Source organism: Dipodomys spectabilis, unplaced genomic scaffold (assembly GCF_019054845.1).
Source record: "Dipodomys spectabilis isolate Male_0828 unplaced genomic scaffold, ASM1905484v1 ptg000459l, whole genome shotgun sequence".
Classification (NCBI taxonomy): domain Eukaryota; kingdom Metazoa; phylum Chordata; class Mammalia; order Rodentia; family Heteromyidae; genus Dipodomys; species Dipodomys spectabilis.
Window position 1 is genome coordinate 1,229,687 of NW_024871136.1, and position 27,258 is coordinate 1,256,944.

The window sequence follows — 27,258 nt, forward strand, 5'->3', positions numbered from 1 at the left end:
CCACAATATAGAGTTCAGTTTTTAAGAAAGTGAATGAGTCATCTGGAGAGGCTATTCTTTGGAAGAATAGATTTGTGGAACTATGGACATGTGCTTACACCCAAGTAACTTAATATACCATTTAATGGATGTATTAATATAGGAAGGTATTGCCCACATCTTTGCTAAATGAAATTAACTATCACCTTTGATTTAGTTGTGTCCAACAAGTGCTATTAACACATAATAAAGTATCTCCTACACTCACAGGATTAATATTAGAGAAGAAAATTTAGGCTGGATATATCACCTACTAGTTATTTCTTAAATTTGTCTTTTCCTCTTTAAAAGAACAGCATTGAATTGTATAGCTGAAATGCTCATCTAATATCAGAGAAAATATTTCTAATAGAATAACTTATAAACTCTCTACAAACTAGCTCAAATCTAGGAAAAACACCATTTGAAAATCAGCGAGTTATTTCTAACAGCATCTTCAATATAAGTTTAAACAAGATTTCTTCAGTCTGAAAATTGTCATACTAAATGAATAAATGTTATAGAATGGATTCACATCTCCTAAACATTTGGAAAACCCATCTGCAGAATTAAGTCATTTCACTAGAATCCTTGGGTAGCAAGTAACATGGGTCAAATTTTTGGATGATCATCAATGATAGAAAACTAACAAATAGTGATGCAGACACTAAATCTCCATTGAGTTGTAATGCTGTCACATGGATTCATTCATGGCTAGAAAAAGAAAAACAAGAAAAAATTACAATTGGCTCATACTTTAAGATATTATTGTATGCACATAGTTCTGGAAAATTAAATTGTTAGGAGTAAGGACATAAGAGATTCATAACATTCTTGGTCTTCTTTTACATGATATTCTATGAAACAATGATCTATTTCCATGAGTTTAGTCAGTTATTATATATGTTTCAAATAATTATAAGCAGAAATGAGACAGGATTAAGTAGATTTTCTCTTATTTAATTTACTATGAGTCTCTCTAGCCCTTTCAAATTTCAAGTTTATTTTGTATTGTTATATATTTCAATAGAGAAAGATTTCTAGTCTCTTAATTTGGTGGTTTGTCATACTGTGGTCAGCAGCAGCAATTGTTTCTCCGTCTTCACTTTCAGCACCATATTACCCTTCAGTGCAAAGTTTTAAATTTTGTGTTGAACTTCTTTTGCTACTCATCTGGTTCTTAAATAATTAAGTACTCTTTAACAGTTGATAATTAGTAATTGGTTATCTCAGCTAATTAACAGCATAAGGAAAATGGCATGTTTTCAAGATTCAAAATAAGTTCCAGAGCTAGAAACTTACTAACATTTTTGTATATTTGAATATTAGAGCCTTTTGACCAAATAGTAATTTTAAAAGTGGATTATTTAATAGAGAATTAATTTTAATAACACATCTTAAGTGTAATTTTTAAGATTTCTTCAAAGGCTCTCCAAAATACTCAACTGGCTTTTGTGTATTTATCTATTGCTTTTCATAGTCTACTTAAGGCAGTATAATACACATGTAAAATAAGTACATATTTCACAAGTACTCACTAAAATGAAATTTCCCAAATGAAAGACACATGTGCAATCATCACCCAAATCAAGAAGTAGAACATTGTTAGAAATCCAAATGCCCATCTTACCCAACCTTGCGATCAGTGACCTATTCCAAGCATAGATAGGTTTTCCTTGTCTTTCATACCTACCCAGTCTGACAGGTGGGCAATTTTACCAAAAAAAGCAAAGATAATTTCCAGAATGTTGTATGTCAGATTATACATGATTTGAAAGCTGAGACTGCCAAACTCTTTTCTGTCTGCTACATATGAGAAATGTCACACACTCTTCTACTCCCTCTCAGTGGATTACTATTAAAATTACTTACAAGATTGGAGGAATAGATGTTTCTCAACTTCACCAATACTAGCATCTTAGGAATCATTTTTGCATAATACTTTTCTGTGAAGGATTGTCCTGTACAATGCAAAATGTTTACCAGCATGCTTGACCTCTGTCCAACAGATACCAATATATTCATCCACTAGTTGTCAAAAAGAAAAGCCTCTAAACATTACTAAAAGTACCCAATGGGGCTGTTGAAGAGAACTTTGCTCTGTGTGTGTGTGTGTGTGTGTGTATGTGTGTGTGTGTGTGTGTGTGTGTGTGTGTTCTGATGAAAATTATTTTCACACTTCAAAAGTCAAGCTTAGACTCTGGGCCTAGGTGCTGTCTGTGATCTTTTTTGCTCAAGGCTAGTGCTCTACCATTTAAATCACAGCTTCATTTCCAGCTTTTTGGTGTGTCATTAGATATGCGTCTCATGGGTTTTCCTGCTTGGATTGGCTTTAAACTTCAATCCTCAGATCACAGCTTCCAGAGTAGTTAAGATTACAGGTGAAAACCAATGAACTCTAAGTTATAAGGTTTTTAATAATGGATCAAACAACTTAGACTCATGTTGTGGTCTGTGTTGTTCAAGTCACATTGCTGTAGATATTAGATCAAATGACATTTAAAACAATGTTAAGCCTCATTGTAAACTATAGGGTTTAAAACTGGAGATCTTATAATCTAGTGAGAAAATAGACATCCTTCTTCTCTTCTTTCAAAATTCTAAAGAAATTACAATCTACATTGATAGCCTCCATATTTAAATTGCAAGAAAAAAATCAATTTAAGCGTGTCTCTTCCACATTAGCGGTCTCTTTCATAATTGTCTATTGTAGTTTACCCACAATGTTCAAAGGTTAAGATACAGTCAAAATAGGGATAGAAATGTCCAAGTCAACTTACAGAAGTCCATTTGTCTTCTGTTTTCTCAATCACAATAGTCTGTGTGTCACTGCCTGGCGGTATGTATTCATAATCATCATACAGGAGGCCTAGGATTGGATACTGTGTCCTGTACCTATATATACACACACACATACACACAAAAGTCAATAGGCATTAGGAAAATATAACCTTCATTTTTAGTCACTCCTAGATTTTCACATACAGAAGACTAAGATTGAGTTTACCTAGTCTGAAGTACAAAAGGAAAAACAACTGAATAAAAGTAAAGGTTCAAATAACTGTGATACCATAAGCACAGAATACTTATGTTTTGAGAATGCCATAAGGAGAAGAAGGGAGAATGGCAGAGAATACATATGCCACCGGCCAAACCATGTTCATTGCAGCATTATTTACTATAACCAAGGTATGGATTCAGCCTAGACAACTGGCATGAGACACTAGCACCTGGTTCTAACAACTCCAGATATTGTCTCAAATTCATATGGAGGAATAAAATCACCAAGACATGATTATATATCAGTGAGTATACAGATAAGTATATAAAATTAAATGTAAAGATTATCACACATATATTTCTATCTATAACTCTTTTTTCATATTTTTTGAGATTAAGTGATCCCATAAACTTCACAGTATTGTGGAATAGTAATACTTAAAGTCACAAACACATTTTAACCTTCACAAAGCAAATTGTCATTACCATGGTCTAAAAAGTTTGTGAATTCTGTAAGTTTTGCTAATACAACTATTTCTTCCACATGTGGTGATATGTATATTTCTTTCCTTTTGCTTAGTGTAAACTATCCCTTCTTTCCTTCTCATTCCCTCCCTCCCATCACTGCCCTTGAATTGCTTAGTTCATTTTCATCAATGGCCTATAACTCTTTATCATCTCTTCCATCTAAAAAAATCCACAATGCAATAATTGTAAATCTGTGTTAATGGTCAAAATGTATGTAGATATTATTTGTATAACAATAAGATAAATAGAACAAAAAGAATGGGTTCATTTAGAGTAAAGGTTCTGTAGTCTGGAGGTATTGTTCAAGTGTTAGAGCACCAAGTAAGCAAAGCTAAGTAAATGCAAGGCTCTGAGTTCAGATCCTGGTACTGCCACCCCCAAAGAAGTAAAGTTGGTTTTTTGGGGGGATGGGAGTTCGATCATGGGCCTTGGTGATATCCCTGAGCTTATTCACTCTACAACTTTGAGCCACAGAATCACTTCTGGTATTCTGGTGGTTAATTGGTGATAAGAGTTTTCACAGACTTTCCTGCCTGGACTCGCTTTGAACCTTGATCATGAGATCTCAGCCTCTTGAGTAGCTAGGATTATAGGCATGAGCTACCGGCACGTGGCTGAAGTCAAGTTTTTGTATATTATTAAATTAGTACTCAATAATTTAGTCTGAACTACATGGTTACAGGATGCTAATTAAATTTCTAAGGCAAACAATGTGAAATATTAAAATGTAAATAAAACTAATAGTCTAGTTAAACATTACATTGGAATATATTTAACTCAAAAAAGCCAATTGTGGATAATTATAGCAATAAAAATATACAAGATAATGTAGAAAACAAATAGAAATATGGTGAGTGTAAATCATAGCTTATAAAGTATATTAAATGTAAGCAGATTAAACAAAAGAAGAGAATGACAAAATAAATAAAAACTATAATCCTATGCTGTCTACAGGAATCATACTTTAGATTTAATGACAGAAATTGTTAGAAAATGAAGTAACAGAAAAAATTATTCCATACAAATGTCCAAGAGCATATGTGGCTATATAATAATTAGACAAAATAGATGTTTAACAAAACTATAGGGAAAAAAGATATTTTATAATAATTAAGTCACTGATTCACAAGAAAATCATAATATGGACTATAACAATAATAAATGTATGTAAATCTAGTAACAGAACCCCCAAATTCATGAAACAAAAACTGATGGAATTTGAGGAAGGAATAGTATTTGGAGATTTCAATACTCAGTTTTCTTATTTAATAGACAATATACTATACTAACAAGGAAAGAGAAGATGAACTAAAGTATCTAGACCTAAAAGTTATGTATAGAATTGTAAACATATCAAGACCCGAGCACGTAATTTTTTCTTAGATATGCATGAAATATTCTCTAGGATCGAAAAAAAAAAAAAACAGCAACTTGAAAAAGATTGAAAAACCATACCAAGTATATTCTCTGCCTACAATGAAATGGAATGAGAAATAAATAACAATAGGGGATTTTGGTGACAAATGTATGTAAACAATGTAACATTTATAACCAACAAATAGGTCAAAGAAGAAATAACAAGAGGACTCATAAATGGTTTACAGGGCTGAGAGTGAGTATAGGTCAGTGATAGAGTGCTTGCTTAGCACACACAAACTCCTTGACTGGATCCTCAGTAGGTTGTATCTCCAACAGTTCCAAAAAATAGTAAGAAAAGAAAATCCATTGAGACAACTACAAAGGAAAACACAACATACTGAAATGTATGAAATACAGTGAAAACAGAGATCAAAGGGAAATGAACAGTTATAAAAACTTTATTTATTAGGGAAAAAAATCCAAATTGAATAGCCTAGCCTTCTATCTTAGCAACTGGAACAAACATGAACTAAATCCAAATAGAAAGCAGAATAGAAAATTACCTTGCTCATGTTAACTTGTAACCCCTCTGTACAGTATTTTCACAATACAAAATTATTTTAAAAAAGAAAATTAGAAGTATCAGACAGAATAGAAATAGAATAACAAGCAGAAAGGAAAATTAGAAAAACTAGACAGAAAATAAATTAATAGAAAACAGTAGAGAAAATTATTGAAGCCAAAATTACTTCCACTTCTGCCTTTTTGCTGTTTAACTAGAGATAAGAGTATCATGGACTTATCTGCCTGAGGTGGCTTTGAACCACAGTACTCAATTCTCAGCCTCCTGGGTTGCTAGAATTACCAGAGTAAGCAACTGGCACCAGGCTAAAGATAAAATGAGTATTTTTGTGTGTGTGAAAATACCATACAGAGGGGTTACAATTACATGAGCAAGGTAATGAGTACATTTCTTATCACGCATTGTTGCCTCCTCCTTTGTTTCCCCTTCCCATCCCTTTCCATCTCCCCGCCCTACCCCTGCCCCCCCCCACCAAAGATGTAAAGTTTGTTTTTCAACATAACATTTGTACATCTCATTGTTGCAATGGGTCCACCTGTATCCCTATTTAAACAATTTGTTTCTTCCCTGCTCCTCCACAAATTATACCAACATCAAATACAGTGAAAACAGAGGTTATACCGTGGGAGAGGGACATACAAAGCAACAAAGGAATATCTTATAAATATGTTAGAAACAATAGCAAGAAAGAAAAAAAGCATTTGAGTCCTTATCTTGGGGTTCATTTCACCTAACCTCAAATTATCTGACCATTTCTGCTTGTCTCAGACATATACTAGTTATTGCAAATAAGGGAAACCATGGGACCTATGTTTCTTTGGACCTGGCTTACTTCACTTAATATAATTTTTTCCAAGTCTTTCCATTTCCTAACAAATGGGGCAATGTCATTCTTTCTGATGGAGGCGTAGAATTCCATTGTGTATATATATCACATTTTCTTGATCCACTCATCTACTGAGGGACATCTGGGTTGTTCCATATCTTAACTATGGTAAATAATGCTGCAATAAACATAGTTGTGTTAGTAGCTTTAGTATGGTCTTCTTTGTGATCATTTGGGTAAATGCCCAAAAGTGGGATTGCTGGGTCATAGGGGAGCTCTATTTAAGGAACTCTTTTAAGGAACCTCCATACTATTTTCCAAAGTGGTTGAACAAGTTTACACTCCCACCAACAATACAGTAGGGTTCCCTTTTGGCCACATCCCCTCCAGCATCTACTGATTTCTTGATTCTAGCCATTCAAACTGGGGTGAGATGGTATCTTAGTGTTGTTTTGATTTGCATTTCTTTTATGGCTAGGGAGGTTGAGCATTTCTTCATGTGTCTATTGGCCATCTTTTCCTCTTCAGAGAAGTTTCTCTGCAAGTACTTTAGCCCACTTATTTATTGTGTAGTTGTTTCTATGAGGATTTGTTGTTGGGGGATTAAATTTTTTGAGTTCCAGGTATATTTTAGATATGAGACGCTTGTCTGTTGTATGGCTAGTGAAGATCTTCTCCCAATCTGTGGGCTTTCTATTGATCTTGCTAGCTATGTCCTTTGCCATGCAGAAGCTCTGCAATTTCATGGAATCCCATTTGTCCAACCTTTCTTTGATTTGCTGTGTTTCTGGGTCTCTATTAAGAAAATTTCAGGGCTGGGAAGGTGGCTCAGTGGTAGAGAGCTTGCCTTGCATGCCTGAGGCCCTGGGTTCGATTCCTCAGCACCACATAAGAAAAAAGAAAAAAGCCGGAAGTGGTACTGTAACTCAAGTGGTAGAACGCTAGCCTTGAGCTGAAGAGTGAGGGACAGGCCCAGAGTTCAGGCCCCACGACTGGACCCCCCCACCAAAAAAAAGAAAGAAAATTTCAGCTACAAAACCATAGTAATCAAAACAGCTTAGTACTGGCACAAGAACAGACCTCAAGACCAATAGAATACAATTGAAAACCCAGAAATGAACCTGCAGACCTACAGCCATCTAATCTTCAAAAAGGCAGCTAAAAAAATACCAATGGAATACAATTGAAAACCCAGAAATGAACCCGCAGACCTATAGCCATCTAATCTTCAATAAGGGAGTTAAAAAAATAGAGTGGAAGAAAGACAGCCTCTTCAGTAAATGGTGCTGGCAAAACTGGTTAACCACTCGTAGAAAACTAAAGCTAGGTCCTTATATATCACCCTGCACCAGAATCAACTCCAAATGGATCAAAGACCTCGGAGTCAAAGCAGACACTCTGAAAACATTAAGAAACCCTAGGTCTTCTTGGCACAAGCAGAAATTTTCTTAAAATGAATATTTTTAACTGAGACTATAACTAACAGTGATTGTACAGAAATAAAATTAGTATGTAAAAGTAGTGTGGAAATCTATACAAACAGATTAGATAATTAGAGAAAGTGGACAAGAACTTAAGACGTTCAAAGTACCAAACCACATCAAGAACAAGTAGAAAAACATGAAAACAAAAATAACAAAATTTCCACCTCCCACTAGTATTACCAAAAATGTAAAGAATTAATGCTAATCATTAGGAAGACTTAAGAACAATAGAAAAGTAAGGAATATCTCCCATTTCATTCCATGAAATTCCTTTTACTCTGATACCAGAACCAGATAAAAAAGTACTTCACAAGATAAGACAACTCAAGATCAATATCAAATGTGAATAGAGAAGAAAATAATTTCAACAAAATGCTAGAAAATAAAATATAGTAATATATAAAAATCATTATATAGCATGAATGAGTAGGCTTAATTCAAAGGATGCAAGATTGCATAACATCTGAAAATCATTTAATATAATACACTGTATTTACAGAATAAAGGACAAAAATCTTTTTAATCATCTAAATAGGTACAGAAAAATGCTTAAAAATTTCCAATACACATTCACAATTTCTAAAAAGCAACTCCATAAACTCTGAATGGAAGGGAACATCTTCAACTTGATAAGAGGCCCATAGCTAATATGCTTCCTCCTAAGAACAGGAATAAAAGAACCTACTCTTGACACTTTGACATTTTGTGGAAGATTATATGGACAGTAGTCAACAAAAGGAAACAAAATATGCCTGGTGCAGATGGCTCAGGACTATTATCCTAGGTATTCAGGAAACTGAGATCTGAGAATCAAGGTTCAAAGTTAGACAAGATAGAGAAGTCTGTGTCACCCATACCTAATTAAACACCAAAAAGCTGGAAGTAGAGCTATGGCTCAAGGTTTAGACTGCTAGCCTTGAGCACAAAGAATAGTACTACTAAGGACATCACCTAGACTCAGAGTTCAAGCCCTAGGATGAAAGAAGGAAAGAAGGAAAGAAAAGAAAAAAGAAAGGAAAAGAAAGAAAGAAAGAAAGAGAAAGGAAGGAAGGAGGAAGGAAGGAAGGAAGAGAGGGAGGGGGAGGGAAGGAAAGAAGGAAGAAAAAGAGAAGGAAGGAAGAAAGAAAGAAAAAGAAAGGAATGAGGAAAGAAAGAAAGAAGGGAGGAAGGGAGGGAGGAAGTAAGGAAAGGAAAAGGAAAGAAAGAAAAAAGAGAAAGAAAGAAAGAGAGAGGGAGGAAGGGAGAAAGAAAAAGAAATGAAGCAGGGAGAAAGAAAGAAATGAAGGAAGCAGGGAGGGAAGGAGGGTGGGAAGATGGAAGGAAGGAAGGAAGAAGGGAGAGAGGGAGGAAGTGAAGGAAGGAAGAAGAAATGGAAGGAATGAAAGGAGTGGTGGAAAGGATGGAAAGAATGGAAGGGAAAAGAAGGAAGGAAAATGTATACAGAATAAAAATGAAGAAGTCAAGCATTCTACTAACAAATAACATTATCTTGTCATAGAAATTTCAAGATTTTCAATAAAAAACATGAAAACTAACAAATGAGTTCAACACTGTTAAACATTTCAAAATGAATATAAAAATCAATTGCAATACTATGCACTTGCAATGAAAAATCTGAAATGAAAATAGAAAAACAATTTCACTTGCAATGACATCAAAGACACAATACTTAAGCGGGCTGGGAAGGTGGCTCAGTGGTAGAGTGCTTGCCTTCCATGCATGAGGCCCTGGGTTCGATTCCTCAGCATCACATAAGCAGAAAAAGCCGGAAGTGGTGCAGTTGCTCAAGTGGTAGAGCATTAGCCTTGAGCTGAAGAGATGAGGGACAGCGCCCAGGCCCAGAGTTCAGGCCCCATAACTGACCCCCAATATATATATACATATATATATATATATATGTATATAAAGTATGTATACATATGTATATATGTATGTATATAAAGTACTTAGGAATAAATTTAGCAAAAAACCTGTAAGACTTGTACAATGAAAAGAACAAACGTCATATGGATTTAAAGAGACTCTAGGGCTGCCTAATGATGTAGCATGTAATACTCTTGTCCAGCTCGGTATGTATAAGGCTCTAAGTTGCATCTCCAGTACAACAAAAAGGAAATATAATAAAAGAAATCAAAGAGGATCTAAATGGAAAGGAGTCCACATTCATAGATCAGAAAATTTAATGTCATAAAGCTAATATGACCCAATGAGTTTCTATATTCAGTGAAATTCCCATAAAAACACCAGCTGGTATAAACTGAGAAACTTATTGTAAGATTCATATGAAAAGAATGAGACTAATAATAGGCAAACTAATCTAAGAAAGAAAACCAATTTAAAGACTCACAATCTTGATTACAAAACTTACTAAAAGCTTACAATAATAAAGGCAGTGTGGCACTGGCAAAAATATAGACAAATAGATCAAAGGAATAAAATTGAGACTCTTACAAATTCAGCCTTATATTTTCGCTTATTTGATTCAAGGCAATGATGCCAAGTAAATTCAGTGGGGAAAATAATGTGCTCTACAGATGTTGCTGAGACAATTGAATATCTCACGAATAAGAATGAACTTGGGCACCTGCTTCACATCATTATGAAAATAATTCTAAATGGATTACAGATCAAAACTTAATAGATAAAATGATTTTTAAAAACTCTTAAAAGTAAGCATAGATACAAATCTTTGTAATATTGGACTAGGTAGTGGTTTCTTATATGTATACCAAAAGCATAAGTAAGGAAAGACAAACTATAATAAATTAACTTCTTTATAATTAAAATATCTTGCCAAAAGTGCACAAATAATGAGAAAATAACTCATGATGTAGGATAAATATTTGCAAATTGTATCTCTGACAAAGAAATTGTATCCAGAATATAGAACGATTTTTTTCATCCAACAATTAAAAGGCAACTAAATAAAAATTGGAGAATTTGAATTGTCGTTTCTCTGAAGAAGCTATATAAATGGAAAATGAGCACATTAAAAATGCTAAAAATATTACTTTTGGGGAACTACAAATCAAAGGGACACTGGGATACTATTTCTCACCACCTAGGATGGTTACAATCAAAGGGACAATTGGAAAAAAATGGACTGACACTCATCTACTGCTGTTGGAATCTTACAATGCATTTGGAAGTAGTAGGGGAATTCCTCACAAAACCCTTAAACACAGAGTCAAATGTACCTGGAGACACCACTTTAGAAATATACAATACTTGATGAGAAATGTACTCGTTATCTTGCCCATGTAATTGTAACTCTTCTGTACGGTATTTTCACAATAAATTTTTTTAAAAAGAAATATAATTAATAGAAATGAATACATAGTCCATAAATCTTGTTCATGGATGTTCAAAGAAACATTACTCAGTCAAAAATTGAAAAACAGCCCAAGTACCTATCACGTTGTAAATAACTACATAAATAAATGTAGATGGGTATTATGGGATATTATTTAGAAAAAGAAAAAGAAAAGCAGCACTGATAAAGCCGGAATGTGGCAGCATCTTGAAAAGAGGCAAAATGGAAGAAACCAACTGCAATTATTCCCCTGATGTGGAACTATTTATAGTTATTTTGTTTGGTTTTGCTCAGTTGCTGGAAAGTAAGCTGTCATCAGTACAACAAGGGAAGACTGTCTGAGTATGATGTCCACGTGAGCAAAATGCAGGTGCAAAATATTGAAAAAGACATTTCAATTTCATTTAATAATACATTACTTTTTAGTGGTAATGGTAGTCCTTCCATTGCTGGAGAGTTGGTTATGAGATGAATATATTTCTTGTCTCAACTTTGAGAGTTCCTTAGAAATAAAAAAGCAAGAATCATTCTAAGAGAAGTACAAACATGAAGGGAGTAAATACATTTGATCATTTAACAAAGTAAGACTGTCACCCCTCACGTTTGTTTTAATGTAAAACTGTTCATTCCACTTGCTGACTATCACATAATATTGCGTCACAGTATCCAGTAGATTGTCTTTTCATTAATTCATATCTGAGATAGGTATCTCTATTTGGCAGACAACTTGATACTGAACAGACATTGGTCTCAGGATGAGAATGTAAATTTTTTGTCATAAAAAGCTTAAAAAGTACACTCAGAGCATAAAAATATTGAAATTTCCATCTAGAAGCAGATGCAGGCCCTTAAAAGAAAATTAATCAGTCAGTATTACAAGTACTATTTTTTCAATAAGAGTATTATGATATTAGCCACCATTCTTGGTAGATTTTTTTTTTGTTTTAGTACTAATTATATGCCAACTCCTTGGCCACATACTGGAGATATGAGAGGAATAAAACATAGCTCATGATTTGTAATAAAGTGCTTCTTAGAGATACAGCCCATTCTAAACTTACAGGACTGAGCTGTATTCCCTTCTTTCTTTACCTCTGACTGGCGCTTTATAAGGGAATCCTTCTCTTCCAGCAAGCTTGTTAGTTCATGAAGCTTGAATTGAAAGTCACTGCAACTTCCTTCTCTCCTTGAAACATCTTTTTGGTACTGGTTTAGCTGGGACTAAGAATTTATAAAGAAATAAGTATTACTCTCATGTTCATTGACATCATATACAACTGAGTACCAGTTACTTATGAAATACAAAATAAGTACCGACAGTTACACATTTAAATATAATTTAATCAATGTAAAATAGAAATGGAATTGCCAGTTAGGAATTTATAATTTTTAAAGGTGTCTTTGCTATTTAAGATTAAGTATTGTCAAAATAACACACTTGGGCCACAAAAACGGAAATACTGCTAAGAAAACAGTCACTTCAGAAAATGTCAAATACTAATTTAGGATTAGTGATACTAATTATTGTGACCTGCAGCTCACAAAATATTTATCATGTCTTATCGCTATCTTCACAGAATACCTGGGGGATAAGTGTTACTATAAGTCTTCTTTACAAAAGAGGTAAATAAATTCCGGAAGATAAATAATATGGAATTACATAGTAATAGCAGTAACTCCAGGACAAATCTCGTGACTACAAATCTTGTCCATTTTCCTCTTTGTACATGTTTAGGTTAAAGTGACATTAGTAAAACTGAGATGGAAAAGAGGAAAGCAATGGAGAAAATCTTATAGAAAACTTAGTAGGCTTTTAAAAAGGTTATGCTTTAGGCTGGGTACGTTGGCTTAGTGGTAGAGTGCTTGCCTAGCATACATGAACCCCTGGGTTTGATTCCTGAGTACCACAAAAACAGAAAAAGCCGGAAGTGGCGCTGTGGCTCTAGTGCTAGCCTTGAGCAAAAGGAGCTCAGGGATAGTGCCCAGGAAGGACTGGCACACACACACACACACACACACACACACACACACACACACATGCTTTAGCCAGAGCAGGTCTCTCATACCTATAGTCATAGCTACTCAAGAGGATGAGACCTGAGCATTGTAGCTACAAGTCAGCCCTGGCAGGAAAGTTTGTGAGACTTGTATCTCCAAGTAACAACCAAAAAGAAAGAAGCCATAAGTGGTTCAAGTGGTAGAATACTAGCCTTGAGCAAAAAAGCTTAGGGAACAAAATTAAGAAAAGTGAGGGAAGGGGTAGGTTAGGAAGAGTGGGTAAGAATGGTAAAAGGGATAACATTGATCAAGACACATTGTATCCATATATTGCTATATGAAATTGCAACTCCTTTATACAACTACTTAAAGAAAATAAAAATATTTTTAAAAGATGAAATTAAAAAAACAAGCTCAGGGACAGAGCACAGGCCCTGAGTTCAATCACCAGGACCTGCTCTGCACACACACACACACACACACACACACACACACACACACACACACACACACACACACACACACACCACTTGATTCATTGTAGTTTTTGGTAAAACCACTGATTTTTTTATATTTCATACACTGATATTTGGTAAGAAAAACATTTTAGTATTTTTCTGCAGGAATATTTAAGTATATTTGACTGCATTTAGGAATCAGTAAGATTAGACTAAATCAATCCAAACTAGAATTATAAGGTAAATCACTTATTCTTACAAATACACTGATTTTGATGCCAATTAAAGAAACATGAAATTCAGCACTGTTCTTATCCTTCCCCTTAACAACTTCCTTGATATTTATCATCCCGTAAAGTTCAGTGAGAAAAAACTTCAATGAATTCAATGATGCCTTTGCTTGATAATCTTGACTACTGCTCTTGCCTGAATAAACATTCTTTAAGCAATAGCATAAAAACTCCTTCACTTATCCTCAAAATGAAATGAATAAAAACAAAACTAATAACATTAAGATTGGTTTTTTTTTTTTTTGGTTGGTCGTGGGGGCTTGAACTCTGGGCTTGGGCGCTGTCTCCAGGCTAGCGCTCTAATGCTTGAGCCACAGCGCCACTTCCCATTAAGATTGTTTTTACTATAATAGAGGAGAAACTATGTTACACTAGAGAACAACTTACCAATTTTGACACAGTGTTACACATTTAAAACAAAAGGTTCTATGGCATCATTCTAAAACTTGACCTTCAGTAGATTTTTCCTTGTAGCTTTAAGCTTGAAACTATCATTGTTGGGTTAGAAAAACTGTGCTGCTTTGTGTATTTATGAAATATAGGATCAACATACCCTCAGCTTGCTGATCTCATGATCTTTCTCGAGTCTCAAGTTTTTTACCATTTCCATGTAGTGGTTGCCAATCTCATCCATTTTAGCCTGCAGCACAGGGCTGCTACAAGTCTCAGAAACCTATACACACAAAAATAATGTTCCATAATTAGATTGCTATCTGCATGTTAGGTTAGGTTACAAGGCTTATTAATATATGATTGTCATGTAAGTAAAGAAGATACTGAAATAATGAGAGGATTCGGGAGGAACTGTTATAAAACTTCAAATGTCAGTTTGATAAGATATGTGGGTGTGTATTTGCTATTACTAATGCTAGCATTACAATTATGGACAATATTATAGACTTAAAAGTGTAATACCTGCATTCTAAGGTTTTTATTCTCTTGCTCTAAATTATGTTTACAAAATTCCAGTTCTTTTAGTCTGTATTCCATATCTGATACTGTATGTCGAAGAGAAAGATTATTTTCCTCCAGTGCTTGGCATTTTGAGTTTGAGTCTTGAAGTCCTTCCTGTAAAGAAGACAAATACAGTTACTTTTTGATATGGGAGTATTGTTTAAAATCAGACAAACCAGGCAACTACTTTTCAAATCCAACATTCTCATATTCAGCTATGGAGTTAAACATTTTTCCTTTGATCTTACCTAGTTCAAATGAGAAGGAATTAAGATTTGATAAATTTTCACAGTCCCAATTTTGTTTTCATATTCGTACTGCTCTGATAATATTGTGTCTTGCCTCATATTCATTATCAGAATGATCATGTGCCTGCTTTTGGAATTAGTGACATAGTAAGAATTTGGGATAATCATGAGAGTTGTTGATTAAGAATTAACAACCCTGACATGTACATTATAATTCCCGAGGAATCATCTCTGCTCAGATGTCTGTAGATCTCTAGTGTGCATTCATTTATTATTCACTGACTAAGCACAAGTTACGATCTACAAAAGATTTTGTTCATGAACACATTTGTAGATTAAATGAATGAGGGAACCTACATTTTCAGAATTTATACTATCCTTGTCATCCAATAGTACAGATAATTGCATACCACATATATTTTGTATGTATAACATATAAGTTTGTCTGTTTTTCTGAGAGGGCTTTCAGTCATTGGAAACATCCAAAGCTATTCCATTCTTACATGAACAAATTGTTCTGTCATATTTTAATTCTGTCAAGATTATATCTCATAACTCTACTGTCAGTTATTGTGCATATGAAAAGAGATCAATCTAGTTTGTCACCAACAAAAGCATCAACTTACTTGCTGCTGGCGATTATTTGCTCTCACTGATGCCAAGAGCTCTTCATATTCTTTTATTTGAGTTTCTTTGAATGCCAAATCCTTCTCAAGTCTTATCTTGTCATTTTCCAGTGACTAGAAACATCAATTATTTATTATAACTCAGACTTGCAGAAATGTGTCAACAGCCACATATTACAAAGACTTGTTTACACTGGAAGATTTATATAAACACTTGCTTCATTTGTAGTTGGTTAATAAAATAGAATTCTTAAAAGTTAAGTAAACTATGAAATGGAAAAGGAATTAAACCTTTTAAAACTATATTAGAAAGGATGGTTTGGTGGATTAACTAACTCTAAGGGCAATGAAACAGAATCTTCTGAATTGTTTTAATGTGTTTTTTCCCCCAAACCTTCAAAGGCTCTTTGTTAATCCCAGGAAGTGGTGAAATTCCAAATTAGAGTCAAACTGCATTCATCAGAAGGCAGAAACAAACATACAAACAAAAACAGTCCAAAATCCTCCAGGAGTAATTCATTGTATGAAAAGCATTCTGAATATATCTAGCTGATGGCACCAAGAAAGCCAATTAAAATAGAAAATAGAAAGTTGCATTCTTAGAGAAAGAAAATTTCAAGTTGTTACAGTTGAAGAGAAACTCAAAGTATGCTTTATTAGTACAGAAAGAAAGAAAATTCCTATTCAGTGAGTCTGATTGTTCTAATTTTACAGGCTGCTCCCTGACTTTAACCATTATATTACCATCTGGTAAACTAAACAATAAACTCACATTGGACAGTTCTTTTCTCTTCTTTTGTCTGTTCCAAGAAAATAATTTAGCTATGTTCAGATAAGTAAAATATTTTTGTATTAAGTTTTCTGTTTTTAAGGTTCTGGGTTTTAAACTCAGGGCTTAGCATGTGCAAGGCAAGAGCTCTGTCACTTGAGTCACACCCCCAATTCAGTATTATTAAGTTTTTAAAAAAGTATATTGAATATCTTCATTTCGGGATTAGGAAGATGGAAATTAGAGAAGCTTTGGAAAGAAAAATCAAAATATGTCTTACTGTCAAGTCATTCTGAAGATGTCCAAGCTCCTCTCGTATATTGCTGAATGTAGACAACACTAGCCGGAGTGACTTATCAGACATTCCTCTCATCTAATAGCAAAAACAAATGTTTTTTTTTAACATTTCAAAAAAAGGGTAAAATTCATGAAAGTAATCTTATTTTTCTGTTTCTACTAGCACCTTATTTGCAATTTGATTTTTGATGTGACAATATTAGACTCATGACATAAGGTATTTTTGTCTGTAATATGCTTGCAATCCAAACAATATTCCTGAAGAGATCACAGCTGTGTATTGAAACAAAAGTTTACAGGGTTTTATATAGCAAAAGATTATCTTTCTCATAAACAGAATTCTATCAGATAATTCTCAATTTTACTTGAACATTTCATTTAAAAGATTAAATAGAAGAAGAAATGAGACATTCAACCTTCAAGTAATAAAATGCATTTCCCTTAGTGTGCTGCCAAATACATGGATTTTGCCTGAGGTGAGAGGAATATAATATTAAGTAAGTTTAGTTTTGAAGTATGAACCATCTCAAGTTTTGAAGAAGAGGGAGGGAGGAAACAATTATTGCTACTAGATTATTTTCATATGTTTGAAGAAAATAAGCTTTTTTGTTGTTTTTTTGTCAGTTGCGGGGCTTGAACTCAAGGACTGGGCTCTATCTCTAAGCTCTCTTTGTGCTCAAAACCAGTGCTCTAACAATTAAACCACAGCTCCACTTCTGTTATAAGAGTCTCAGGGGGACTTTTCTCCTGTGGTTGGCTTCAGACCATAATCCTTAGATCTCAGCCTCCTGAGTAGCTAGGATTACAGGCATGAGCCACCAGCACCAGGCTTGAAGAAAAATAGTTTTTAAATGGCAGTAATGCCTACTGGAAGAATGGAAAAAAACTACTTTTCCCTACTTTTTGTTGCCATGTGCAAATAAAACTCTTGAGTATTAGATATAAATATTTTAAAGTTCTGAATGGTAAAAGAAAGATTAGTTAGGAATAAGGAATATTGAGAAAGAAGAATGATATAAGACTTGGTTCCTGGTTTGTCTTTTTGTACTGTATATCACAGACTGCTGCTGTTGGGGAGGCAGGTACCCAAACATGCCAATAAATACAGACAACAAATTCCCAAGGAAAGTCTTATCTAGTGAAAGTTTCATGAAAGGGGCAGCTTAGCAAGGCAGAAAAAACTTTTAGGCAATAACGACTATATACTAGTCAAACACCACAGGAAACAAAATGCAATTCTAATCATGCCAGGCAATCAAAGAAGCCTAGACTTTTGGCCATCATCTAGTTTTAAGGAGACACCAACACTATTCACCAGGTTTGTGTCAGGAAAAGAAGAAGGAAGAAATGAGGCTTCCATCCTAGCTAGGCAAAAATGAAATTCCATGCACTGAAGTATGGACTTTCATCTTATCATATCAATATTGGGATGACCAAAAAAGGACTGAGACCAAATATCAAAACTAGTTGGCTTCACCAGAAAAAAAAATTGGATCATCCTCAGATTCTTTCCTTGAAGATATATTAATTACTTGTTAGTTATATATTTGTTATATATATTACCTATTTATTATTATATGTTAGTCATATTTCTTTCATATCTGTTTGCTAGTCTCCACTCAGTACAAGCAAGGCAGTGGTTTTCCATCTCTCACTACCAGTGGATACAGTGGTTGGAGATAGGGGAGGTGATGGAATGGATAGAATGGAGAAAAGACAGGCAGAGCTTGAATCAGGCTATGCTAAAGCAATGAGGAGTAAATAAGAATATTCCAAAGATGAGAATAACATTTCTAAAATGATTTCTTGAATGTTTATCACTCAGCAGTAGTTTTGGATGGTTTCATTAAAATATAATGCAACCTTTGCCTAATTCAAGTATAATCAACGCTTGTGAAACAAAATTTTTGTCATTCTCTGTTCTTAAGAGAAGCATTCTAGGCAATGGTTTGTTAATGTTAATCTCAGACATCCACCACTGACCATCCCATCTCACCTGCAAAATATAGCGAATTTGCTGCTTTGTAAATTCTGACAATCCTGCAGGAATTAATGATTCAATGTCTTCTGACTGCAACAAAAGTGAAATTTATCCATTGAGCACATTAGTATTTTCATACTGCAGCTTTTGTAATAAGATACATTATTTTAGAGATGTTAAAATATTAATTTGCTTCTAAAAGAAAACTTTCTACACACTTTGGATTATCACTTCTGATTTTTTTTTAAAAAAATCATTTGCATTTCCAGGCATTGGTGGCTCACACCTGTAAACCCAGCTACCCAGGAGGTTGAATTCTGAGGATCCTGATTTAAAGCCAGCCTAGACAAGAAAGTCCGTGGGACTACGATCTCTAATAAACTACCAAAAAGCCAAAAGTTGAGGTGTGGCTCAATTGATACAGTGGTAGCCTTGAGCAAAAACTCAGGGACAGCACCCCAGACCCTGAGATCAAGGCCCCAGAACAGACACCAAAAAAAAATTATTTGTGTCACACAGACATGGTAAAGAATTCTTAAGCATTTTTAGGGAAAGATTTGGTGGACCAATCTAACCTTCTATTTCTACATTTAAAAAATACTTTAGAGGGTTGTGAATGTGGCTTAGTGGTAGAATGCTTGCCTTGCATTCATGAAGCCCTGGGTTCAATTCCTCAGTATCTATAAGCAAAAAAGCCAGAAGTGGTGCTGTGGCTCAAATGCTAGCTTTGAACACAAGAAGCTCAGAGTCAGTGCCCAGGCCCTGACTTCAAGCAAAAAGACTGACAAAAAAAGTAATTTAGATCTGTGTCTGATAAAGCATGCCAGTGAGCCCAGCACTTCATGGGCTAAGGCCATAGGACTGTGAATTTGAGGCCAGCTTTAACAACAAAATGCAATTTAAGGCTAGGTATGTAGCACAGTGATATGTTGCCTAGTGTGTGCAAGGCCCTGGGTTAGGTCATCAGGACTGAGAAAAAAATAAGGCAATTTTAGAACAAAATGGTCATTAACCAAGTGCCTGCAATCCCAGTATTTGGTGCTGTGGCAAAAAGCTAATTGCAGGGGGCAAGGGTTGGTACTGAGGCGTGAATTCAAGCCTTCAACCTCTTGCTCACAGCTGTACTCTACCATCTGAGTAATGTCCCTAGCCTGGCTTTCACTAATAAATTAGAAATTAAATCTCTCAGATTTTTCTACTCTAGCTGTCTTCAAACATATTCACTGATCTTAACCTCCCATAATCGAGATTACAGATGTGAGCTGCAGATGTCAATCTTAAATTTTTTTAAATGGTCCCTGTTTTATTGAACCAGGAAGAGAGAAAAGTATACATGGAGAAAGCAATATGACCAAGATAAACTCATGTTTGTATACAGAAGCAGATTGGCCAAGAAAATGGTTAGAATCAGGTACAGTGGGCCCTACAGAAACTGATACCTGAATTTCCAGAAATATACAGATAAGTATAGATCAGGGTAAAATAAGAAAATAATGAAAGTTGGGAAAATAAAAGTGTTTTGGTAATATTAAAGTTTATGATATCACAACAACATTAAGCTCAACTAATTTTAAGTTAAATCGAAGCAAGTGTTTTATGACAGTATTTAAGACTTATTGTTTTTTTTGTAATGAATGAATGCAGTATACCTATACATTGGGAATAAAGATAAAAAAGAATACAAAAGAAATGATTGTACTTCTTATTCATTGAAATCAGTCCTTTTTGTACTCAATTACTTATTCTTTTAAACTAAATTATTAACAAAAATGCATATGTGATAGAATTAATACTTGATAAAAATTTACTTTAAATATTGGCATATATCAGACTGAAAACTATTAGAAATAAAGTTGCTACTTATTTAATTATGCATAATTCATTTTTCTAAAGCAGAGTGTATGTGGTCAATTAAATCCTAACTGTGCTGAGAACAAAGACAATTTAATCCTAAAGTGACAGCTGATAAAACATTTTGTAGTTATTATTTTTATAACCATTACAAAGTTGTACATGGTTGTATCTAAAGTAAAATGACAATTGTTTTTCACTGACCTTTTTTCTTCCAGTATAATAAAGAGGCTAAATTAAAAGAATATTATTAAAGTGTGTGTCTACTCTGTGATCCACTATATGTGGCTTTTAACTGTATTTGCACTTACTTTATCTGTAGACTCAAAGTCCTGTTTGCTGAAGGAACAACAAAAACAAAACATAGACAATTTTAGCAAAAGGTATTCACTTGCTCTATATAAATGCTACTTTTCTATTTTTGTCTATTTTGTTAGATCATAAAAGTGCTGGTCCAATTCACAATTACAAATGAAAACTGTAAACTCTCTCAAATGGTACTTTTAGTTAGTTGGACTAAAATAATTTTCCTGGAATTAGCTGATCTACGAAAACTGAGCCACATCTGAATGACAAAACAATGAACTTTGTACAACTGGCTAGTACAACTTTAATTAATGACAGTCCTGTTTGAGTCTAGATATAGAAGCCCTTGGCGCTTAGAGATAATTGCTACCTGGAAGAATAAAATAACTTTAACAGTTTTTCTCTGCCTCTTTTTCTCCTCACATTACTCCCTTTCAATGTTGATTCTAGGTTATTTCTACAATCTTTTCAGGTTCTTCATAACTTCTTTACCAATATAAAAATTGTACAATGAAATCAACTCATTTAATCTATACTATGTCTACCAATGATAAGGCTTCAGGAAGGGTATTTGAATCTTTACAAAGCTTTAAACCAAAGAACCAAAATTCTACTGGGATCATAGAATCTTCCATCAACAAAACTTTTAACCACACATGTTGAAAGGTTCTTTGTGGAGCCCTGCTAGGCAAGCAAGTGCTGTAAAATTGTGAGTTGTTGGACCAGATTGGTACTTGCTCCTCTGGAGAGGGTAACAACTGGAAAAGAATACATTTCTGTTGTTGTCAGGGGCAACAGACAGCCTTTTCTTTTTGTCTACTTGCTGTCTGTACTTGGTGAAACAATTGGGCTTAAAACATATGGTGAACATACCTCTCAAACAAACAAAACCAGTTACACATGTTCCAACAACAAGATAGAATATACTAATTAAAACAATTTCAGTGCATTAGCACCTAGCTTTACCTTTGAAGTAGTTACTTAGGAGTAATCTGTGCTTCCAGAGAGAACTGGGTCACTCATTGTGCAAAACCACTTTACACTTATCTATAAAAATATACAAGCTCGTGTGGAGAGAGAGAATTGAAGTTGCCATTTCTCAAAGCATGACTAATATATGTGCAATTGTCTGCATGTATGTTATGTGGTATTTCCTGTGCAGCTCAAAATAGAAATGTAAGGAGGCCCTTGACAAAATGAAATATCTTCTTGTTTTTAAGAGCTTTATTAAAGTAAATGCATGCAGATTTGTGAACCTGAAGCAAGTTGAAAACATGAATCACAACAGTTTCAGTAGCCATGCATTCATGTTAACTAGAATTATGATACTATACTTACATAATTTTGTGTTTTAAAAAACACTAATTCTTCTCTCAATCTCAATGGCAATTTAGTTCACATGCTCCTACTTACTTCCTTTTTTATATATAAGAAAATGAAACCAATAAACACAGAGCAATAAATAATGTAAAATGTTGGAATTACAAAACATAATCAGAATGATTCCGTGAGAAAACGTTAATTCTGACCATGCAGTTCACTCATTGCTAAACTGTGTTTTGGAAAGAGAAGACAAATGGAAACCAAAGGATGGGCGACAGGGAGGAAGTGGACAGGAAAGGAGCATATGAGAAGGATGGAGCAATCAATGTTGTTTATTCCTCCATTTAGCACTGGGGGATGACAGCAGATGTCTTAGGCAAAGAAAGAAACTGTGATATGACAGGACCATCACAGCTCCAGGAAAGGAATGAATACAGTAAAGAAGAAATGAAGAGACAGACACATTGAGTGGAGGGATGAGGAATAAGAAGAAACTGCTAACCTCCTGGCCAAAGGAACTCCTAACTACCACATTTTTATGAGACCTCATTTCTCTTGGAGTATTTATTTATTTATTTATTCATTCATTTATTTGTTAGTTGGTTGGTTGTGGGGCTTGAACTCAGGGCCTGGGTGCTGTCCCTGAGTTCTTTGGCTCAAGGATAGTGCTCTACCACTTTGAGCCACAGCTTCACTTCCAGTTTTCTGGTGGTTAATTGGAGATAAGAGTCTTACAGGGACTTTCCTGCCTGGGCTGGCTTGGAACCATGATCCTCAGATCTCAGCTTCCTGAGTAGCTAGGCTTACAGATGTGAGCCACCAGCACCTATCTACTAATCTAAAATAATTCCACAATGTAAATAATTTCATCATATGAATGGACAAATGATTCCCCCAAGAATTTTGGATATGTTTAACTGGCATTCTCTCAATTTTATAGAATAGCTACTTCACAAAGCTCATATGCTCTGAAATGTTGAGTGGTGCAGAACAGAATGCTATCCTGGTCCTACACTTTATATAAATGGTAAGTGCTTAAAAGCCCATTTTAAGCAATTAAAAATCTCTACAAATCCTACGTTCATTACAAATGTAATGATTCAAATAGTAGAAAATTCCTTCAGTTTGCCTTTAGTATTTTAAACAATCCACTCAACATTATACATATATTATTGAAAAGTAAAGTGATTTGCCGAATTAAAGAAATGAATGCAGTGTGGGTTCTAGTCCCAGGTTTTGTATTTTTGCTAACTTAGCCTAGTGATTCTCAAACTTGACCATGAATAAGAAATTTCAAGAGGTCTTGTTGTTCAGAACAACGCATGATTTTCTTATGTCTGTTTGAGTGTGGAAGCATGTGTGTGTATAGGTGGTACTAGGGCTTGAACTCAGGACCCTGGGCTCTCAGTTTGCTTACTTGCTCATGGATGGTTCTCTACTACTTGTAGTTATGCTTCCAGTCCAGCTTTTTTTTCTGATAATTAGAGATAAAGTCATACAGACTTCTGTGCTGGCTTTGGTTATATATCAAGTAGTGGGATTGATGGGCCATGTTATTTCTAGACTTCGTTTTTTGAAGAGCCTCCATACTGTTTCCCATAAGGACTATACCAACTAATATCAGCATAGTGTGCAAAAGTTCTCTTTCCTCAAGTTCTCATTAGCTTTCTGACATGCCATGCACTTCTTTTCTTATTTATTTGTCCAAAAGTTTGCTTTTGCACATAGAATGCTTTGTTGATCCTTACAGGATTATTTTGGTCTTTGATAAAGTACATAAATTACTATTAACTCTTTTATTAGGTAATATTCGATGCCTTTATTTAAAAAATAAAATATGAATGGAAGTGACATGCTACTTCTGAGGAAAAATTGTTTTAATTACAAGTATAATAAACCATATTTTAGAAACCCATGTTGAAAAAAATATTCCAACACCCCGGTTCTTAATATAACTTCCTGATTCACTTTATAAGTGCAAGATAAGAAAGAAATAGAAAAGATAGCAATGAAAAAGAATGTGTGATAGGTAGGCCTTTGGTACTATTAACTCTTAAAATGAGATATTTGTTCAGTTTTCGTCATACGGTTGCCCCATTATTCTCTAATAGAACTCACTAATAGTTCTGCTGTGAATATAAAACTTCTGTTTTTAAAAAGTCAATTTTTAAAAGTATAAGAATATAGTGAAATATTGGGTATCTATTGCATAAAGATAGAAATTTTTACAGTACCTTCCTCCAATTCTCTGCAAATGCTCTAGTAAGCAGTGATATAGATCTGTATTCTTACGGCTTAGATCAGCAAGCAATTCTCCAAAATATTTGGGGTCCAGTTTTTCAGGGCCATCATCCTGAATTATCACCTAAAGCAAACAACAAACAATTATTTAACCATGCTTTGTTTTCTAAGTTCACAGATATAGTGATACGAAATGAAAAGATAAAGCAGCCTGCACACCATCACATGAATAAAGTCATTAATTTTTTTTTGCATCTAAGGTATACATTTTCCATATAGGAAGAATTTAAAGGAAAATCAATATTGTACTGGTGTTTTCTACTTCATTTCACTTGATTCTAAGTGATGTTGTGAATATAACGCTTTACTAACATAAAATATTCGAATACGAGTGCTTTAATAAAACATTAAATAAAAATCTCTGAATTTTCCATTATCACCACATGGGTTTCCCCTCTACCTCCTGTGGGAAATAAACCATATATTATTTGAAATATACTGACTATAGGAGAATTACTTTTATTGGATTTTTATATTCTCAGTGAAAGCTAAGTTGATTTATTAGTGTATCTTAAAGTTAGACTATGTAAATCTCTTTAATACTATGTGTTTTATATATTTCTTGCTGGAAATCCTACATGTATTATTTGAACCAAAGATTTTTGGAATATGACATGGAAAAGATGAACTTGGGGCCAAATGCAGAAAATTCATAGATCTAAGATGAACTTGAAATCCTAGACAGAAATTATTATGAATAGTGTCCTAAATATGACATATGTTATTGGTATCACATCCTTTGATAGCAGTGTTTGTAACAATGTTGGTCACTTTGCCTCCCATCTCAAGGCATAGTGTTCAGACAATAATAACTGAGGTAATATTACACATCATCTTAGATATTGCATGTACAAACGAATTCTAAGAATGCAGATAATAGTTCATACTTAACCACTGATACTTCCTTTTAAATCTATCCTCTGAAGGCAGACCCTAAAAATTCATGCATTCTGAGGCAAAATGAAGAATTACAAAGTAAAGCTGAACTCTCATAATTACATCTATGGTATGAGAATCATTCAGTGAAAATATAGGATACAAGTATAGTATCATGTTTTGATTAAGATATACACATGCACATACTTAAAAACTTAGATGAATATTCCACAATGTTAATTATCTTGTTCATATGTTCTTTGGAGTTGTTTTTCTGGGGAATTAACAATTCTCTTCTAGACAGTGTCCTGAAGTAGATGAGCAATGCTAAATGTCAAGATCATAACACAGTATGTTCAAATATTAAAATTCACAGAGCCGGGCACCAGTGGCTCACATCTGTAACCCTAACTATTCAGGAGGCTGAGATCTGAGGATAGTGATTCAAAGCCAGTCCAGGCAGAGACATCTGTGATACTCTTGTTTCCAATTAACCACCAGAAAAGCAGAAGTGGTGCTGTGGCTCAAAGTAGTAGAGCACTAGCCTTGAGCAAAACAGCTCAGGAACAAGCCCCATGACCAACAACATAAATTCAGAAATCTTGTGTAGAGATACCTAGACAGAGATAATGTATGAAAAATTCATGTAAATCTGTCCATCCAGCTATTCACTATAAAACCTTTAAGTGCTTATATAAATGTAGTAGCACTTTCAGTTTCCTAATATGTTTTTTACTCCAGCCATGACAGAATTGACTGTTCTGGGCACACACATGCCTCTTGTATCTTTATTCACTTGCTTCACTACTTAAAATATGTTTCTCCTTCCATATATATATATATATATATATATATATATATATATATGTATATATATATATATATATAAATTTTACTTATCCTTTGAAATTTAAAGACTTCCTATTTTAATGAAAACAAAGTATGCTAGGCAACAGAGCTAATTTAAATTAGCATTTTGTGTTCAATTATCTTCAGTTGTTGTCATACTTTCTTACCAATAAAGATCATGTTGTTTCATCACTCCTTACCACAAAAGAGGTACAATTAACAATAAAAAATAACTTAGACTTTTTTATATGTCACATAGTATCTAGCACAATACTGACTGAACAATCTAGCTAGTCAGTTAAGTACTTGTGAATGCCAAGAAACCACCTCCCTGATTAGAAATGACCCAAAATGCCAATTGATTCTGGAAGTGTTTTTCTCTTAATGGAGCCCACAGGAATGGTTAAAAAAAGTAAAAAATTGGTATAGGCAGCATTTTCTAAAAAATATCATGCTGATCAGTGTACCTTTTTTCCAAGTTAAGAGGAAGAACATGTGAATTGCAGCAACTATAGTGAAATCGTTGCAGATTGGAAAGCTGACATTTGCTCCTCAGTGCCAAGCCCCTCTCAAGAAATGCAGGTCCAAATTGCACAATCTTTACTCCAAATACTTCAATGTACCTTCCCTTTATGGACCACCTATGTTGTTATTAAACTTGAATTACTATTAAAACACAATATAAAATTATTTTTAAATGTGCATTAGCTTGACAAGCTGTTTTCTGCTATACAACTATATACCTGAAGTCGGGTATTTTATGAGAAAAATTTATTAAAATGTAAGGCTTTGTGGCCAATAATATCACAATACTGGTAGTTTGTATCAAAAAGCAGTCACATGATTAGAGGAGCAGGTAGCACAGGACAAAGGCCTAGGCCTTTTCTTTTTTATATAACAACTTTTATGAGAACTAACTCAGAGTACAGTCCAACAAGAACTACCTTAATTTCCTAAAAGGGTGATGCCCCGGATGACCTAATCAATTCCTACCTCTTACAGGTCTCAAAAACCTTAGTA

At 34.2% G+C, this 27,258-nt stretch overlaps 1 protein-coding gene across 1 annotated transcript in view; it reads right to left on the bottom strand.

Annotated features, from left to right (window-relative positions):
• Nucleotides 1-717: 717 nt before the first annotated feature.
• Pof1b (POF1B actin binding protein) overlaps nt 718-27,258 on the bottom strand; it is a 76,408-nt gene continuing 49,867 nt past the window's right edge. The window contains exons 6-16 of the mRNA XM_042668589.1: nt 24,447-24,577; nt 20,895-20,922; nt 18,748-18,822; nt 16,735-16,827; nt 15,686-15,799; nt 14,773-14,925; nt 14,411-14,530; nt 12,204-12,332; nt 11,531-11,613; nt 2,799-2,913; nt 718-732 (exon numbers count right to left, since the gene is read on the bottom strand). Of these exons, the coding sequence (XP_042524523.1) occupies nt 727-732; nt 2,799-2,913; nt 11,531-11,613; nt 12,204-12,332; nt 14,411-14,530; nt 14,773-14,925; nt 15,686-15,799; nt 16,735-16,827; nt 18,748-18,822; nt 20,895-20,922; nt 24,447-24,577 (1,047 nt within the window). The 3' untranslated portion in view covers nt 718-726. The remainder of the gene's footprint in view (nt 733-2,798; nt 2,914-11,530; nt 11,614-12,203; nt 12,333-14,410; nt 14,531-14,772; nt 14,926-15,685; nt 15,800-16,734; nt 16,828-18,747; nt 18,823-20,894; nt 20,923-24,446; nt 24,578-27,258) is intronic.